The sequence below is a fragment of the Camelina sativa genome, chromosome 17 (genome assembly GCF_000633955.1).
Source record: "Camelina sativa cultivar DH55 chromosome 17, Cs, whole genome shotgun sequence".
In the NCBI taxonomy this organism is placed as follows: Eukaryota; Viridiplantae; Streptophyta; class Magnoliopsida; order Brassicales; family Brassicaceae; genus Camelina; species Camelina sativa.
Genome location: NC_025701.1, coordinates 30,942,355 through 30,961,299, shown reverse-complemented (window position 1 = coordinate 30,961,299; position 18,945 = coordinate 30,942,355). Strand labels below are relative to the sequence as shown.

Sequence of the window (18,945 nt, the reverse complement as noted above, 5' to 3'; positions counted from 1 at the left end):
GAAGTGATGGCGAACATAGAATCAGAAGCAATCGATTTCGAGCCTGAGGAGGATGACCTTATGGATGAAGAAGGTACAGCAGTTGACGCCGCCGATGTTTCTCCACGCGCGGGACACCCGAGGCTTAAGTCGGCTATCGCCGGAGCAAACGGCGAATCAGCGGCGCAGAAGAAGACTAAAGGCCGTGGGTTTCGCGACGAGAGAGATTCCGATCGTCAGCGCCGTCTTTCCTCACGCGATTTCGAATCACTCGGCTCTGACGGCGGTCATGGTCCACAGCGATGTAATGTCTCTCAATCCCTTCTTCTCGCGCTGCTTCTATTTAGGTGTTTATAGTGTTGGGTTTACTGATTCTTCGCGTCGTTGATTGATTCGTGTTAGTAATTTGTTTCTAGGGTTTCTCAAATACCCCTGTGGCTTGGATTCAATTTGACCTAGATGTGTTTTTTCATTAGATTTGTCTAGAACTTTCTATCTACGGACTAAAGACTTATACTGTAGAGAATTTAAGTACACTGAACTGTAGTTTGTGAGGGCTGAACGGGTGATAAAGGTTTGGAACTATTTTGGTGACTTGTTAATTTGTGTTTATGTGTAGCCATTGAAGGATGGATTATTTTGGTCGCTGGAGTTCATGAGGAGGCACAGGACGATGATCTATCCACTGCTTTTGGTGATTTTGGGGAGATAAAGAATCTACATCTCAATCTCGACCGTCGTACTGGTTTTGTCAAGGTATGGAGTTTTTTCTTTGTTCTTAGTGGGTCTTTATGGGTTTAACAGCTGTTTTAAGCTAAGTTTTTTGCTATGTTATACTGATTCTTGATGGACGTTAGAGCTGTGATATTCTGTAAAGTGCAATACTATCTTTTCCATGATGACTCTCCTATTTAACGTACTGTTATGTGTTAATATAATGCTAAGTATTAGGAATGGAGAGCCTAAAATTGAGATGCAGAACTTTGCCATGTAATATTGCTGTTATGATAGATACAACAGATGTAGTCTGTAAGCTGCGATGCTGTTTTATCCCAGATTATAATCTTACAAATACTTTATGTGTTAATCCATATATTGTTAAGTATCAGAAATGAATGGCGGAGTATGATAAGCTGTGTTCTAGAATGGGAGCTTACGGATCAAGTTTTTTTTTTTTTTTTTTATCAGTTTGCGTGAGTTCTTATGCAAGTTGTATTTAATTTGTATACTATCCCTTGTCTTTTTGATCAGGGCTATGCTTTGATAGAATATGAGAAGAAAGAAGATGCACAGAAGGCGATATCAGCAATGAATGGCGCTGAGCTTCTAACACAGAATGTCAGTGTTGACTGGGCATTCAGCAGTGGCCCCACTCATGGTGGATCTCACTGGAGAAAAAACCAGAGGTTGGTAACCTAATTACTCTTCTGTTTCCCCTCTCATTAACCAAGTACCACGATTTGTCTGCTCTTGCGGTTAGTTGAAGTGTAGTGTAGTCACAAAGATTATGTATCTCAAATCTCTTAACTATAGACAAAGAAGTACTATATTGTCCTAGCACTTATATCTCCCAGTGAATCAATCACATGTGACTTATCAAGTAGTTTCACCTTTAGACATTAATCATCTATTGATCATTGGGTTCTTTCTGGGTCTTTGCAGGTCTGGGAGGTCCCAGCGTTCACGAAGCCCGAGAAGACGTTACTAATTGTATTATGATTTGGTATGGAGAGTTGTTTCTACATCTCTCAGTATTTGGGATCCTCTCTCTATCTGTAAGGTACGGTTACAAGGCGTGCGTGTTGGACAAATTTTTTTTTGCAGTTATGTAGGTTTTGGCTGCTTTTGCGTTGTTTAATCTTATGCCTTTGTATGGGATTGTTGCGTTTAAACACCATGAGATCTGTTTTAATGCTTTGTGTTGGTAAAAAAAAAAAAATACATTGGATGAGGAAGATGTTTTAATTTTCAGTCTCTGTTGATTCATATTTAGGTGGAAGAACTTGCATGTACATCTGAAAATGGTCGACCAAATGATTCTTCTATCTTAAAAATTTCGTATTTTGCTGGTCTATAAAATATGAAATTTAGTTGAACTTAATTAACTTGTTTTGCATCTTCTTAGTTAACTAAACTATTCCCCATGCCTGGCTTGGCATTTACGGAATTTTCCCTATCAATGGCATTGACATAGTGTTTTGTTAGCCCTAACTAGCTTGTAATATACATGTTCAGTTAACAGAAATCATCAAAGGTTGATGAGTGGAGATAAAGAGAGCTGTTGTACTTTCTTGCTACTCACATGATGCATGATTTCTTTTGTACGTTGCAATCATCTATACTTCGTGCATTGAGCCAGTCCCAGTCCCACATTATATTTGTGTGAATGTATATACTTAATTTTAATGGCTAAAAGCCTAAAACCATAACTTACTGCTGAATTTACCAAGAAAAGAAAAATGTATTTGAGGTACCGTTAGAACTGTTCTGTTTTTTTTTTTTATGCTGTAAAAAATTGGATTGTACCTTAGGCTTAGCGTTTAATAAGAACATACCTTAGATTCTCTTGATTTTAAAATCTGCGTTTCTCTCTCTTTTTTGGTAATCTTTTTTTTTGTCCCCCTTTTCGTACCAAAACTATGTGAAACGTAGCTACTTTGTTTAGTGTCAGTTTTATATTTTTCATCTGAACAAACCAAGAAGTCAATAAAAAAAAAGTAGATATAATTAGTAAGTCATAAATCTATAACTTAGGTTTGTGTTAAATACTACTATTAGACTCTAGTCAATGCTTAAAAATGTAGTTAGACAAAGCTGCACCAAGCTAATATCTACTTTTTTATTGACTTCTTGGTTTGTTCATAACATCATAATAAAAAAGGAAAGACATATAACCCATAACATCATGAAGATAATAAATGGATAGACCAAAAAGAAATAATGAAGCATAATACAAATAACTGTATCGGTGGCAACTACCAAGCATTCAATTCCTTTCCCTTTTCATTTAACACCTGTGAAGACTCGTTGTGAGCTTCTCTACCTCTTTATATCAATATCATCATTTATCTGTTCTCTTGATTTAACATTTCAACCAAATAGTATGATTTTTTTTTTCTAATTTTAGTTTTACCTATAGCAATCCTTCTCTAGTGAGCAATATATCACTTTTCTAGCTAGCTTCTAAAGACTACAAAAACTAAAGGGGTTATACAATTTCAGGTGTGAACAAATGATAATTTTATCAAACTATCATTATCAATCCATTGAATCAAGATGACCAATCATACGGGTTGATTTCATTTTACAAAATATCATTTGCTATCCGTGTGGCGAAATTTCTTGTTTAATTAATTAGCAAGAACCGACATATATAAAGTATTTTATACATACATATATAGACAATTCGTACGTATATGTCAACAAGTGGTGGGTGGTTACTTTACTACACATGGACGATTGTATAAATACTACTTACACCTCCCTTCATCACAACTCTCATTCACACATTTAATGGAAAAAAAAAGAAAACTATATCATAGACGTGTATCTATATATGGTTATCATCATATTAAAGCCACCCATTAAATATAATTAGTTGTTTGTTGATTGTTGCTCTCACCTAAGAAAAAAATCTTAGGCCTACAAAGATTAATCACTATCTTTTTATAATTCACTCTCCAACCAATAAAAACAAAAACCCTTAGAAGAAGAAGAACAAGAACAAATTAAATAACTCTCTCTCCCTCTCTCTCTCCTAAGTACGTTTTGATCTCCAACACAAAAATATGGAAGTAGAGAGTACGAGCAATGGCCAGCGTCCACCGCATCCGGCTGAGATTGGTCGTGGTGCGTACTTGGCGTGGGAAGATTTGACGGTGGTTATACCAAACTTTACTGGTGGTCCGACTCGAAGGTTGCTCGATGGATTAAACGGTCACGCTGAACCCGGTCGGATCATGGCCATTATGGGTCCTTCCGGATCCGGCAAGTCCACGCTTCTTGATTCTCTCGCAGGTTCGTTTTCTCTTTTTGGTAATAATACTGAGTGAGACATCTTTAAGATATCATAATATGTAGTAAAATATTGTTACCAATTTTACCTACTATTATCAAATTTCTGTTTTACTATTGATCTTTTTGTTTCGTTTTGTGAAATGGAAATGTTTTACTTATCTATTTATGAATTCTTTTAGATATGGTGTATTTTTTTTTATAAAGTAACACTTATAATTCAGATGTCTATAATTTGGTTTATTATCAGATCATAAATAGAATTATGATAAAATTGTTCCGAATGATCTCATGTATATTAGGTAGACTCGCAAGAAACGTGATCATGACTGGTAATCTTCTATTGAATGGGAAGAAGGCAAGACTAGATTACGGCCTCGTCGTAAGTAATAATTTGATATGTCCAAATTTTAGTTTTGGTGTGTTTTAGGNTTTTTTTTTTTTTTTTTTTTTTATTGAAAATTATTATTGTATATGGATAGGCTTATGTAACACAAGAGGACATTTTGATGGGGACACTAACGGTTAGAGAGACAATAACATACTCAGCACATCTAAGGCTTTCAAGTGATTTGTCCAAAGAAGAAGTCAATGGCATTGTTGAAGGAACTATAATTGAGCTTGGTCTTCAAGATTGTGCAGACAGAGTCATAGGTAACTGGCACGCTAGAGGAGTGAGTGGTGGCGAGAGGAAACGTGTCAGCGTTGCGTTGGAGATCTTAACGCGGCCGCAGATTCTGTTTCTTGATGAACCAACTAGTGGTTTGGACAGTGCTTCTGCTTTCTTTGTGATTCAAACGCTAAGGAACATTGCTCGGGATGGGGATAGAACCATTGTTTCGTCGATTCATCAGCCTAGTAGCGAAGTTTTCGCTCTCTTTGATGATCTTTTCTTGCTCTCTAGTGGTGAGACTGTTTATTTTGGTGAATCCAAGTTTGCTGTTGAGGTAAAAAACTGAGATCTAGCTTTCTTGGTTTTCAAGAAACTTGTGCTTGTCTGATTGCTAAACGCATAACTCTCTGTGTGTGTTTTGTTTGCAGTTCTTTGCTGAAGCGGGGTTTCCTTGCCCGAAGAAACGTAACCCTTCTGATCATTTCCTAAGATGTATAAACTCAGATTTTGATACCGTTACAGCTACACTCAAAGGATCTCAGAGGATTCGAGTGAGATACCTAAATCCTTAAACTTTGAACAAGGTTGTAGCGACTCTTTCGAATAAAGACTTTTATCTTTACTGCAGGAGACACCAGCTACATCAGATCCTTTAATGAATCTAGCAACGTCTGAGATCAAAGCTAGACTGGTTGAGAATTACCGTCGTTCAGTCTACGCGAAATCCACAAAATCTCGGATCCGTGAATTAGCTAGCATGGTAAGCAAACCCTTCTTCTCTATTCATTCAAGAATCCAAGACAAGTGTATATTGAAACCTTCTGTGTTCTGTTTTCGGGGTTTTACAGGAAGGACATCATTCGATGGAAGTGAGAAAGGGAAGCGAAGCGACCTGGTTTAAACAGCTACGAACTTTGACAAACAGATCATTTGTGAACATGTGCCGCGATATTGGATACTACTGGTCAAGAATTGTGATCTACATTGTGGTATCATTCTGTGTCGGAACCATCTTTTACGATGTAGGACACAGCTACACATCGATCTTGGCTCGTGTTTCTTGTGGTGGATTCATTACAGGTTTTATGACGTTCATGTCCATTGGAGGGTTTCCTTCTTTCATTGAAGAAATGAAAGTGTTCTATAAAGAGAGGTTGAGTGGTTACTACGGCGTTTCGGTTTACATCATATCGAATTACGTCTCTTCCTTCCCGTTCTTGGTAGCGATTTCGCTCATCACAGGGAGTATTACTTACAACATGGTGAAATTTCGTCCTGGAGTCTCGCATTGGGCTTTCTTTTGTCTTAACATATTCTTCTCTGTCTCGGTCATTGAGAGTCTCATGATGGTTGTAGCTTCTCTTGTTCCAAACTTCTTGATGGGTCTAATCACTGGAGCTGGTATCATTGTAAGAAACCTACCCTCTCTATTTCAAGAATCCTCTGTTTTGTAATCCTCTGTATCTGAAACAGTGTTCTTGATCATGGTTTCTTTAATAGGGAATCATCATGATGACTTCTGGATTCTTCCGTCTACTTCCTGATCTTCCAAAGGTTTTCTGGCGTTATCCGATTTCCTACATGAGCTATGGTTCTTGGGCAATTCAGGTACTCTATTTGCTTTTATTTATACAAGAACCATTCAATGCTATTATTGAAGCGTTTACCTTGCAAATATTGTGAATCTCTCATTGAAGTTTCACTGTCAATTTGTTTTGATAAGAAGTTGGTGAGTCTTTGGTATCTAACATGTTTTTGGTTTCTTGTTTTAAAAACTGAAGGGAGCATACAAGAACGATTTTCTTGGTCTAGAGTTTGACCCAATGTTTGCGGGGGAACCCAAGATGACAGGAGAGCAAGTGATAAACAAGATATTCGGAGTGCAAGTCACACATTCTAAGTGGTGGGACTTAGCAGCGATCGTGTTGATCCTTGTATGTTACCGCATTCTCTTCTTCATAGTCTTGAAGCTCAAGGAGACAGCAGAGCCGGCACTGAAAGCGATTCAAGCAAAGAGAACGATGAAGAGTCTCAAAAGGAGACCTTCTTTCAAGAAAGTTCCATCTCTATCTTCAATATCAAGGAGACACCAACCTCCACACTCACTTTCTTCTCAAGAAGGTCTTACCTCTCCGATTCATTAAAGGCTATATCAATATATATGTGTATACACTTTGTTTCCTAATTTGTTTTGCACATACAATCCAGCATCTGATGATTCTATGATTCAGCATTGTTATTGAACATTCCTTCAATATACAGTAGTTTCTCATCGTATACATATATAATAAAATTCCTCCTATGGTTTTTTATTTTGTATGTATAAAATAATATATATGGAATGCCTAAACCCGTTACCTATTATAAACTTGTTATATAGATGCCCACATAATTTATATGAGAATTAAAATGAAAAATGGCATTTAAACCATGAGCTTTCAAGTTTGGCTATTTAACTATGTACTTTGTTGTATGTCATTTAAAACATCAATTTTTCTTGATTACCTCTAAACATTAAGTTTTGTTGATAAAAAAAAAACATAACGTTAAATCCGATAACTAAGCGGTTAACAGACGTTATAATGCCATTAACCACTTTCCGTTAGTACCAAATGATATCGTTTTGATGAAAGTTTTAATTTAAGAAAAATGTCATTTAAAACATGAAATTTTATATTTAGGTCATTTAAATCATGAACTTTCACATGTAGATAATTTAAACCATAAACTTTGTTGTAGGTCATTTAAAACATCAACTTTAATTGACTGAAATTCCTAGTCAATGAAATGATTTAAATGACCTTCAAAAAAGTTCATGGTTTAAATGACCTAAAGTTTAAAGTTCATCGTTTAAATGACCTACATTTAAAAGTTCATAGTTTAAATGATATTTTTTCGAATTAAAACTTTCACTAAAACAACGTCGTTTTGGTAATAACGAAGAGTGGTTAACGGCATAGTAACTCTGTTAGTTGCTCGGTTATCGAATTTAACATCATGTCTTTTTTGGCTTTGTTAACAAAATTTATTGTTTAAAAGAGCTAGTCAATTCAAGATCAATCATTCCATTTTGTTTAACTTCATCACTAAGAAATTTCTAGAAAAAAATATAGAAAGGTAGATAAAAATAAGTTACTTTTAAAATCTTTTAGAATAACTAATTCAAAAAAAGCTTTTCAGTAAAACGCTCTCTTCTCTCTCCTCAACTTAGTTCGCCCTAGCCGCCATTCTCCAGCCAATGAAAGAGCTTCTGCTCACCGGTGTCGGACCCTGCCATCGTTTTGTTGCCTAGTGTCTCTCCCGATAAATCCAAGTTTTTGTCGTCTCTTGTTCTCTTCTAAACCGTACATCTGATTTTCTTGTTGGCGCTACTTTCGCCGTTGTCTGTCTTCTCCGTTCGTGTATGGAGTTTGTCTTACCGGGATCTCCGGAGCCGATTTGTGTACCGGTCTCCTTTCCGGCGTTTGCTCAGGTGTGGCGGCGTCTCTTCTCAGATCTGGATCTAGATCTAGCTGTCCCTCAATATTTTTTGGGAGTGCTCTTATCTCCACTTCCACCGCTGGCCTCCATCTTTTTATGCCCTGGCCGGTTGTTTCACCAGTTCCCACTCCCCATATCTCCTCCTTTGGTCCCGCTTCTGCCGCTTTAGTCACTCCAAGGTACCAGTTTTTGTTGGTGTCTTTCGGTCTGTCCTTTGTCCCCCCCATCTCTTCCGCCGCTGTGATGGTGTCTCGATCGTGTTAGGTCTTGTGCGGAGGCCCCTGAAGTTGTTTTCTTGGTGGACCTGGTCCAATACTTCTTGGATCTTTGTTGGAGCCTTTAGAGCTTGTCTTGACTGTGCCTGTCTGCTCATTGTTTGGCCGTTCGGGGGTTTGTTTACGTCTGCAATGGGAGCCACCGGTCTGCTTAGGAGTCACCAATGTTAGAAGATCTTTGTGGTTTGGATACACTTCTATCCATTAGGGCATCTCCAATCCCACTCTATTTTAGAGTCAAAACTCTATTATAGAGCAACATTTGCTTCAGATTGCTATATATATAGAACAACTCTATTCTCATCTCTATATTTTTACACTAACTCATGCTCTATTATAGAGTTACTCTATTTTAAAGGAAAAAATAGAGATATACATTGGAGATGATCTTACCCTGAATGGACTGGATATACTTTTATCCTCCACCTTGTTTCTGCTTCTTTTTCCAGGTTTGTGGAGAAGAGCACTCAACCGCCACACTTGCTCGTGTGGCGCTTCAACTGCTGCTATTGTTTTGAGCGGCCAGCATCTGTTATTGAGGGGTGCTTCCCAGAGACTTCTTTCTCTGATGGTTTCGTTAGCTCGTCAGCTTGGTGTCCTGTCACCTTTGTCGCTACAGCCAAATTGTGGATTATTTTATCTCCCCATGTGGTAGACTCAATCTCGTGCAACATCTCATCTCATGTGTGTGGTGTTGTCCAAGGTGTCTTCTCACTTATCTGCTTTACTGTTATCAAGGATCAAGGTTTCAACGATTTCAGTTATTGTTGATGTGTTAGGATTACTTTGTTCTATCAATCTATCTGCTTTTATTCGGTTATTGATCTTGTTTTGGATCAGGGAGTTTTAGCTTTGGTTTCTCCCTTTGTAACTTTCCCTCTTTGGAGGTTGATTTAGTATGATATAAAATCTTGGTGCACAAAAATATATAAAAAAAATTAGTCAACGAAAGTTGATGTTTTAAATAGTGTACAACAAAGTTCATGGTTCAAATGACCAAAATTTGAAAGTTTATGGTTTAAATGAATATTTTCCGGAACTAAAATATCTTAGACTCAATAATTAAAAAAATTTGGATTAAATAAATCATAGATAACATTTTTAAATAATTAACCATCTTTTTAAAAATCATTTTTTTAGGTTTTAAATCTATCATATTAAATAAATAAAAATAAAACCGGTCGTTTTGACTAATTAATTATATAAAACAGTAACTTATTTTAAAAAATTAAAACAGATATAATTAAGAGTCATCATGCCGAGTTTTAATATGGTTACCAATTCTTAACAATCAATTTGAAACCAGACGGTTTTTTATTTTAATGCATATCAGTAGAAATCTATACATCTTTTTTTAAAAATGTAATGCTAGCTATTTAATCTGAATATTAATTTCTTTGTAGAGGTTATTATACATTTTTTAATATAAAAGTCAAATATATAAACTTTTGTTAAAGAAAATAAAAGGATTACAATTCAAATATTCAATGTATAATTTATGATGAATGGAACTTTGAAAGAAATATCAAGGTATCACACAATAATGTAGGGGGTAATGGTGCATAAAAGCATCTCCATCTAGGTCTCCATCCAAGAATTTTCAAGAGAGTATCTCATAATAAAATAGTAATATAATAATAATTTTAATTAGAAAACTAAAGTTGAAAGATAAATTGACACATGTGTTCAATAAATAATAATTTTATTTTATTAATAATTTACAATTGAATAAAAATCAATAAATGCTGAAAAACAACCTCAAATGGCAGTTTCTCAGACTTTGTCTAGAGAGAACTTTACAGACTTTGTCTAGAGATCAAAATTTACAAATTTACATTCAAGGTTAGATACATGGAATTTATTTACATATGTGGTAGCTTCCGCTTAATATCGTTGAACCTAGCGAACCACTTTGCAGAATCTTTTTCTTGTCGATCAGCAGGATTAGTGAAGTTGACCCAATTCATACCAAACCGGAGAGTGTAACCATTTCCAAACTCGTAGTTGTCCATCAATGACCATGCAAAATATCCTGCTATGTTGCATCCATCCCTATAATATATATTTAAAAGAATAGTTTTGATGTATTAACATTTATAATTCTCTGAAAAACTATATATCAGAGATTAAATGCAAATTATAATTCACCCGATGGCGCATTTGAGACAAGAAAGATGGCTACAATGCAATTGAATTCGCCCATGATCGGCAAGAGCCTTTGAATGCGTTACGTTTCCGGCATCAAGATCAGAAGCACCTGAAAATTTAAATATCTAACATTATAATAAACACACACACACACACACATATATATATATATATATATAAATACATACTGATCATTTGATTAATCATATGTATATGAAATGTAAAATTATATATATATACCATTTTCGGTGATATAGGTAAGTGGATTTTTGTAATGATTTTTGATATGGTTCATCATCTGACGGAGTCCTGGAGGATAGTAGACGAAGCTATCAGCCTGTAGAAGAACAAAAAAAAAAAAATTAAAAACAATGTTATAATTTAAATATGATATTCTAAACTAAAGTCGATACTTGCCTGAACACCGATAGGAATGCCATCGCGATACACTGAAACCAATTATAGAAAAATGAGTATTTAGATGATTGATAGATTAGAAAAAAAATACACACACACAAATATGAAAAGTTTTACATACTTCCAATATTAGTTTGTGCATCTGTTAAAACATTAAGGTTTGTCGGATTCGGAGGAGGTCCGTCAGTTGTATATCGTGTAAGGTAATAGTTCATCCCTAGAAAATCAAGTGATCCTTTAACTAAAGCTGATTCATGATGTGTGAATTCTGGCAACCTATCTCCTACCATCTCTCTCATTGTTTTTGGATATTTTCCATACACCAATGGATCCATGAACCTTCATATATATAAGAAAATATTCATAAATTAGTATTTATTCTAAAAGCTTTATAACTAATTAAAACCTTTGATCTCTCTCTCTTAACATGCATACCATCCAACTGCAAAATCAAATGCTCGTTTTGCAGCATCCTTGTCAAGATTGCTAGTTTCGTTTAGTGGGACGTGCCATCTCCCGATCAAGGTTGTTCCTATCTTACCACCTTGAGATTTCTGCATAAATATATATATTTTTTGATTACAAACTACAAATCAAATTAATATTAACGCCAAAAGAAATGATTAATATATATATATATATATATACCTGATATCTTTTTCGGTATAAAGATGCAGCTTCTGCATGAGCTAGAATTTGGTGATGTGCAACTATATAAGGTTCGGTTCCAGAATCTCCTCCAGCTTCACAGTCAGTGCACCGTCCTGGAGGATATGATCCATCCCCATATCCTTTGACTGCGTAGGAGTAGGGTTGATTTAAAGTGATCCAGAATTTGACTCGGTCTCCGAATCTTTGAAATAGAAGCTCAGCGTAGTTCTTGAAGTCCTCCCTATTCATGTATCATACATATTAAATATTAGATATATAGATAAAAAAAAAAAATCAAAGAAAACAAGTTTAGTTATAAAACCGCTAATGCACTTACACTATACGTGGGCTTAAGAAGCCTCCATATTCGTCTTCTAGAGTCTGGGGAGTATCCCAATGAAATATAGTCACAAATGGTTCTATGCCTGTATTCACGTAAGTTAAATTATTTAAGTCACAAAATATAATACAATGATTAAAAATGTATGACTAAGTAATTGCATTTCGATTTTATACCATTTGCTTTCAACTCGTTAATGAGATTGTTGTAGTATGTTATCCCATTCTCGTCCACTCCCCCAATAAGTCTCCCCTCTAAGATTAGCATATAAACAAACAATTCAGTCATTTTAAAAATGTAATTTTTTTTTTCTATATTTTTTTTTTTGTTATTTAAACGAAAACATGAAGAAAAAGCTAGCTAGGGGAGACGTGTTTTTTACTTGGTAAGACCCTTGACCATGCTATTGAGAATCGGTATGCTTGAACATTCATTCTTTTCAATAATTTGACATCATCCTATTCAAGGTTATAAGAAAATTCTAAAATTAAATTAAAACTAAAATTAATGAACAAGTGTACATTCATCATTGATAGCCTCTCACCTTGTAAAGCTCATACGAATTACAGGCATGATCTCCTGTACTGTGATCTGGAACTTTTTCTGTATATAGATAACAAAATAAATATGAGCTTCTATAGCTTTTTTTTTTTTTTTTTTAAATTTAGTTAAACGTTTTCTCATACATTGAAGTTCATATTAATAAATAATTCATATTAAATAAATAATACGGTAAATGATGTTTATGACCTGGGTATCTATGAGTGAAATAGTCCCATCCATTAAGTGCTCTATGTGCAGAACCTTCAACCTGGTAAAAGAAATTAAATCATGTTGGTTATGAAATATGCAATATAGCTAAGAAATCGATCGATCCCCAAAGCCAAAATATCTGTAAACCTGATATGCAGAAGTAGCAACACCAAATGTGAAATTTTTGGCAAATGAAGTTCGGTTGAACGTAAGAGTATTGTTGCAGTGGAATGGTTCTTTGGCCTGGCATTCTGTAGTGCAATATTTTTCGCAGCTCGATACGGCAAAGAGAAAGACAAAGATGGCTATAGTGTACTGTGTTTTTTGAATTACCATGTTTGAGGATTTTGTAAATTTTTTTTTGTCTTCGACGGGTTCTAGAGTCTTTGTCTTTTGCATTTGTTTGGCTTTTTAGGATTAATTAGACGATGATTTAAAATGATGAGCTTGGAGGGGCTTATATAGAAAGGTTTTTGACGTAGCTAAATTTTCCATAACACAAAGCTAACGTTAAATTCTAAGAATACCCATTGGCTAAACTTTCACAAAGCCATTAAATTCTGATAGAATGACCGGATTTTGAGATTATCTCTCCTTTTTGCTCCATCGATTTATCAAAAGAAGATACGATTAATTAAAGGGGGTTATTGGATATATGATTTTGATGGATTTGGAAATCCAAACAAAAATCATGTGTTATTCAATCATTGATTTTAAAATACTTATCAAGATCATGTGTTATTGGTTCTGTCATTTACAAATACTTTTTAAAATCCCTTATTATTCATTTATTGATTTGTTTTTGGATTTCAAATTCCAAAGAAAAGTCTCTATTTATAGAGAAACTTATAAGGACAAACACCAACGTTAAAGATAAATCTTAATTAATGTTTTTAGAAAGATTCTACCCCGAATCTTGATGCTATGGGCATCAATTAATTAAGTCCACCCTTATAAGAAAGATTCTGCCCCGAATCTGTTGGTAAGTGCACGTTCTCTGATTCATGCCAAAATTGATACCACATAATATTTAAAGGTTTTAACTGGAACCTCATTTCTCGTTTTAGTTAGTGCATTTTCATTTTCATCGGCATGTCTCTGAGTAAACCTTGAAAGTTTTGAGTTTGGACCTTATTTCAGAGCGAAAGCAGCAGAATTTCAAAGACTGAAAAAGAAGATCTAACTGATGATCAACAAAAAAAAAATTCCAAACCAAATATTAATATGCTCAAATTAACCCTAGAACTACTATCTCAAATTAAGAGATCACTGTAATACTTAGGGGTCGAATCCACAGAGACTCAACATCACACAATAGAATGCAGAGTTTTGTAATTACGCTAAACAGAATGATTTATGTTTAAAATAAAAAGCAAAGCAAACAAATCAATTAAAAGATTGTAAATTCAGAGGAATAAAAAGTTAGGTCTAGGGAATTTCTCAGAAAATTGCAGAATATTAAATCAATAAATAAATAGGATTCAAATAATTAAAATCAAATCTAGAATCCTAAACTCAATTGTAAAATAATTCAGTTCTCACTGCAAATATTATCTAAGTTTAAAACCCGAAAATCTACATCTCTTTGTAAAATTCAAGGTTAGAAATCAGCTTTGAAAACAAGTTTAAGTTGTTCACAAAATTACTAAATCAAATATCTTTGTAAAAAGTAATTTTGCTCATCAAAAGTATTCTCAAAAAAATCAATTATATTCTCATATCAATTTATTTTCTTAGGTTATCAATTCTAGGTGATCAATCAAGAATTAATATGAAGAACAACCAAAGATGAATATTACAAAAAATAATGAATCCTAAATATTAAACAGATCTAATAAACCATTAAAATCCTCAACCTAACAAACAAACTACTCAGACATATTCAATGAAGAACAAAACATCTTTCTGAATAATATGCAATAAAAATTAAAAGAGTAAATAGGGAGTTTAGAAATCTTCTCTCTACAGAATGACTTCAGATCTGTCTTGCAAAAGCTCTCAATATCTCAATCTCAAAAAGTTGCAGAATATAAAACTTAAGGGTTTCTAAAACCTAAAAATAATATACCTAGGTCCTAAAACACATCGGGAACTTGCAATTATGGAAAACTTCGGGGTCACTTTGTAAAACTTAAAACTTGGGCCTTCTCGTGTCGGCTAAACGGGGTGTCGACTGACACCAAGGGAGGTGTCAATCAACACCATCACTCTTGATCAACTCCAAGTTGATTTCTTCGGTTCAATGCTCCAAAATGTTCCAAATTACTCCACTTTACTCCATCCGTGCCAAAATCCTAGAAAACCTATAAAGACTCAAAAACATCATATAAAACAAATCAAAAGACTCAAAAAGCACACTTATGTCATGGTTAAAAACTGTAAAAACCATGATATATCAACTCCTCCTATACTTAGCCTTTGTTTGCCTTCAAGCAAAACATAAACTTAGACCTGTTAAAGAGGTTTGAAAACATAGAAACTCACTCAACCGCAAGTAACTGATATTCGCACTCTTCATCACCTTGACTCTCAAGAACTTACTTCATATACTTTGTCAATGAAAATCATCAACATTCCTTACTCAAATCCCATAATTCTTTGGAATCTCTAGTCTTATACCATTGTTATCTCATTAAACAAACTAATGCAAATAAAGGCGAGTTCTTACTTTGGGAATATCGATAAGTGGCATATGGACTCTCTTCTTGCCAAGACATTCTTCATACCTCTGCTTTCCTCTCTCTTTTCTCACTTCCAAGGGGTTGATTTTTCCCTATTTTTCTAGGGTATCATTTTATTTTATTTATCAACCCCTTTCTCTTTTTTTTTTTTTTAGAATAGTAAGGTTTCCATGAGATTCGAAATATGCACGGGTTTATGCGACATCCCTCGGCTCACTTATATCCTTCTTCTTTTTTTTTTTTCTTTTTTTTTTCTGATCTTTCTCTTTTTTTTTTAGAGTACTGAAGGGAAGAGAGAGGGGAGACATACTTTGTGAAAAATTGCACAGTCTTGTATGGCTCGAAGAAGGAGTCTAGTCCACTGATTTCCAACTCCCAAGGTAAGAGATTAAGTTCAATTAAAATCCTGATAAAAGTTGAGATAATGTTAGTTTAACCAGATATCCATTGAATAAGGGCTTTCGGGATTGTTGATACAGCTCATAGTCTTTTCCACACTTCAGTTTTGAGGTCAAGTTTAATCAAGATTCATTAGAGTGTTAGCCAAAGAACAAAAAATGTTAGTTAAAGATCATAATTCCCAGAAGAAGATTTGAAAAATTTGACTCAATAAAAATAAAAATACGGTTTTGACTAACACAACTGAAACAACTCAGAAATAAAAACATAGTTAGTAGTTAGTAGACACCTCCCCCAGGCTTAACAACACTGTCCCCAGTGTTATCAAGATAGAGAGAAGCAAACTAAACGATAATGTATTTTAAAGTTGTAATGAAAAGATGAATTGGAATCGGTTTACCCAAGGTGTCGACCGATGCTATTATGTGAAGATCTCGGTGTCGACCGACACCATGAAGGTGTCGATTGACACCCTCAAGCGGATGCAGAAACATGGTAAAAAATCCTTTGTCAGTTGCAGTTAGATGTGTTGTTGAGTCAATCCTTGGATGTTAATTCTGTTAAGAAGCACTCAAACACAGGTTAAAAGCAACATGATAGATAGATAGTTCATGAATTTCATACAAATTCAAACACAAACTGACTCAATGCAAGAAGAAAAAGGACTCAAACTGAAAAGGGCCAAAAGATTGATGCAGAAGGCAACGCGATTGCTGAGATCGTTTTCGCTGAGGAACAGGGTGTCGATCGACACCCACTTCCAGCAGACGCACGTGGAGCTGCCAACCACATTAACAACCCGGTTCAACGATAGGAGCAAAACGAAGATTTGATCAGGACTATTGCAGACTACAATAGAGCTGATCTGGTGTATGAGAACCGCTCTGCCATTGTTTCTCCTCCATTCCCAAGGAATGACTATGAGCTGAAGCCCGCATAATTCCAACTAGTTGGGCAGAGATCTTTCTCAAACCTGCCAAATGAAAAGCCTCTGGACCATATAGATCATTTTGAAGATCCTGTGACTAGTATCAAGGCTAATGGGGTTACTGAAGATTACATCTACTGCAAGCTTTTCCCATACTCACTTGCAGGAGAGACTTATCAATGGTTAAAACAGTTGCAACCCGGATCTTTGACAACTTGGAAAGAAATCAAGGTGGCTTTTCTCAACTATTTCTATGATGATGCAATGTCTAATGAGCTGAGAGTCAAGCTGTCCTCGTTCAAGCAAAGACCAGATGAAGCTTTCAAGGCGGCTTGGGTTAGGTTCAAAGCTTATCAAAGGGACTGTCCTAACCATGGTTTCTCAAGGATGCAACTGTTGAGTATCTTCTTCAGAGGATGTGACTGGAAATATCAGTTAGCTTTAGGTGCTGCTAGCCATGAAAATTTCAAAACAAGGTTTCCAGATGAAGCTGAAAATTTTATTGAGAATCTAGCCTCCAGCAATAGCACTAAGCGTGCCGACTCTGAAAGGAAGAGATTACATGGGAGTTATGATTCAAATCAGCTAGCTTAGGTTAATGGTAAGATTGATTCAGTGCACAATCTCCTTGTGGGTAAAAAGTTAGTTCATTTTACTGGTGAAGTTGAGACATTCGAACCACAACCTGAGACAGGGAATGAAGAAGAAGGATATAAGTGAGCCGAGGGATGTCGCGTAAACCTGTGCATACTTCGAATCTCATGGAAACCTTACTATTCTAAAAAAAAAAGGAGCAAGGGGTTGATAAAATAAAATAAAATGATACCCTAGAAAATTAGGGAAAAATCAACTACTTAGAAGTGAGAAAAAGAGAGAGGAAAGGAGAGGTATGAAGAATGTTTTGGCAAGAAGAGAGTCCATATGCTAGTGATCGATATTCCTAAGGTAAGAATTCGCCTTTATTTGATTTAATTTATTTAATGAGATAACAATAGTAAGACTAGAGATTCTAAAGAATTGTGGGATTTGAGTAAAGAATGTTGATGCTTTTCATTGAAAAAGTATATGAAGTAAGTTCTTGAGGGTCAAGGCGATGAAGAGTGCAAAGATCAGTTATTTGCGGTTGAGTGAGTTCTTATGTTTTCAAACCTCTTTCACAGGTCTAAGTTTATGTTCTGCTCGAGGGCAAGCATAGGCTAAGTCTGGGGGAATTGATATATCATGATTTTTATGGTTTTTAACCATGATATAAGTATATTTTTTGAGTCTTTTGATTTGTTTTGTAGGATGTTTTTGAGTCTTTATAGGTTTTCTAGGATTTTGGCAACAACGCCAAAATATTGATATGCTCAAATTAACTCTCGAGCTACTCTCTCAAATTAAGAGATCACTGTAGTACTTAGGGGTCGAATCCACAAAGACTCAAGATCACACAATAGAATGCAGAGTTTTATAATTACGCTAAACATAATGATTTGTGTTTAAAATAAAAAGTAATGCAAATAAATCAATTAAAAGGTTGTAAATTCAGAGGAATAAAAAGCTAGGTCTAAAGAATTTCTCAGGAAATTGCAGAATATTAAATCAATAAATAAATAAGATTCAAACAATTAAAATCATATCTAGAACCCTAAACTCAATTGTAAAATAAATCAGTTTTCACTGCAAATATTATCTATGTTTAAAACCCAAAAATCCAAATCTCTTAGTAAAATTTAAGGTTAGAAACTAGCTTTGAAAACAAGTTTAGTTTGTTCACAAAATTACTAAATCAAATCTCTTTGTAAAAAGTAATTTTGCTCATCAAAGGTTTTATCATGAAAATCAATTATATTCTCATATCAATTTATTTTCTTAGGTTATTAACTCTAGGCGATCAATCAAGAATTAATATGAATAACAATCAAAGATGAAGATCACAAAAGATAATGAATCCTAAATATTAAACAGATCTAATAAACCATAAATACCCTGTGAAAAACCCTGAACCTAACAAACAAACTATTCAGACATATTCAATAAAGAACAAAATATCTTTCTGAATAATATGCAATAAAAATTAAAAGAGTAAATAAGGAGTTTAGAAATCTTCTCTCCACAGAATTAGTTCAAATCCGTCTCTCTACAGAACTAATTTTAGATAATTTTGTCTTTATGTTTTTGTCAAGTAGACGCTCATAAGTCAAAACATTAAGGGAATTAATTTCTTTTGGTTGTCCACGATATATTTTCTTTGAAACAATTAGCAAGTTATACGTCTTACTCGA

General features: G+C 34.7%; 3 protein-coding genes across 5 annotated transcripts in view; 2 read left to right on the top strand and 1 right to left on the bottom strand.

Moving 5' to 3' along the window:
- Positions 1 to 1,950, top strand: part of LOC104758461 (RNA-binding protein 8A-B-like) — a 5,925-nt gene extending 3,975 nt beyond the window's left edge. Inside the window, exons 2-5 of one of the 3 annotated variants that reach the window (XM_019239158.1) lie at positions 4 to 283; positions 599 to 735; positions 1,231 to 1,385; positions 1,642 to 1,950. In XM_019239158.1, coding sequence (XP_019094703.1) covers positions 7 to 283; positions 599 to 735; positions 1,231 to 1,385; positions 1,642 to 1,687 — 615 coding nt within the window. In that variant the 5' untranslated portion in view covers positions 4 to 6 and the 3' untranslated portion in view covers positions 1,688 to 1,950. Of the gene's footprint in view, positions 284 to 598; positions 736 to 1,230; positions 1,386 to 1,641 lie in introns of all 3 variants that reach the window. The other 2 variants (XM_010481331.2, XM_019239157.1) reach the window with 2 other exon arrangements.
- LOC104758460 (ABC transporter G family member 12-like) lies at positions 3,768 to 6,918 on the top strand. The gene is made up of 8 exons (XM_010481330.2): positions 3,768 to 3,996; positions 4,296 to 4,375; positions 4,476 to 4,940; positions 5,035 to 5,157; positions 5,235 to 5,366; positions 5,455 to 6,015; positions 6,107 to 6,214; positions 6,388 to 6,918. The coding sequence occupies exons 1-8, from the start codon at positions 3,768 to 3,770 to the stop codon at positions 6,748 to 6,750; spliced, it is 2,061 nt and encodes a 686-aa protein (XP_010479632.1). The 3' UTR covers positions 6,751 to 6,918.
- Positions 10,114 to 13,080, bottom strand: LOC104758459 (myrosinase 4-like). The gene is made up of 13 exons (XM_010481329.1): positions 12,818 to 13,080; positions 12,668 to 12,728; positions 12,462 to 12,520; positions 12,300 to 12,375; positions 12,094 to 12,171; positions 11,915 to 12,002; positions 11,575 to 11,818; positions 11,362 to 11,480; positions 11,048 to 11,265; positions 10,927 to 10,958; positions 10,750 to 10,846; positions 10,510 to 10,618; positions 10,114 to 10,413 (listed from the first exon to the last, which is right to left on the bottom strand). The coding sequence occupies exons 1-13, from the start codon at positions 13,067 to 13,069 to the stop codon at positions 10,224 to 10,226; spliced, it is 1,623 nt and encodes a 540-aa protein (XP_010479631.1). The 5' UTR covers positions 13,070 to 13,080; the 3' UTR covers positions 10,114 to 10,223.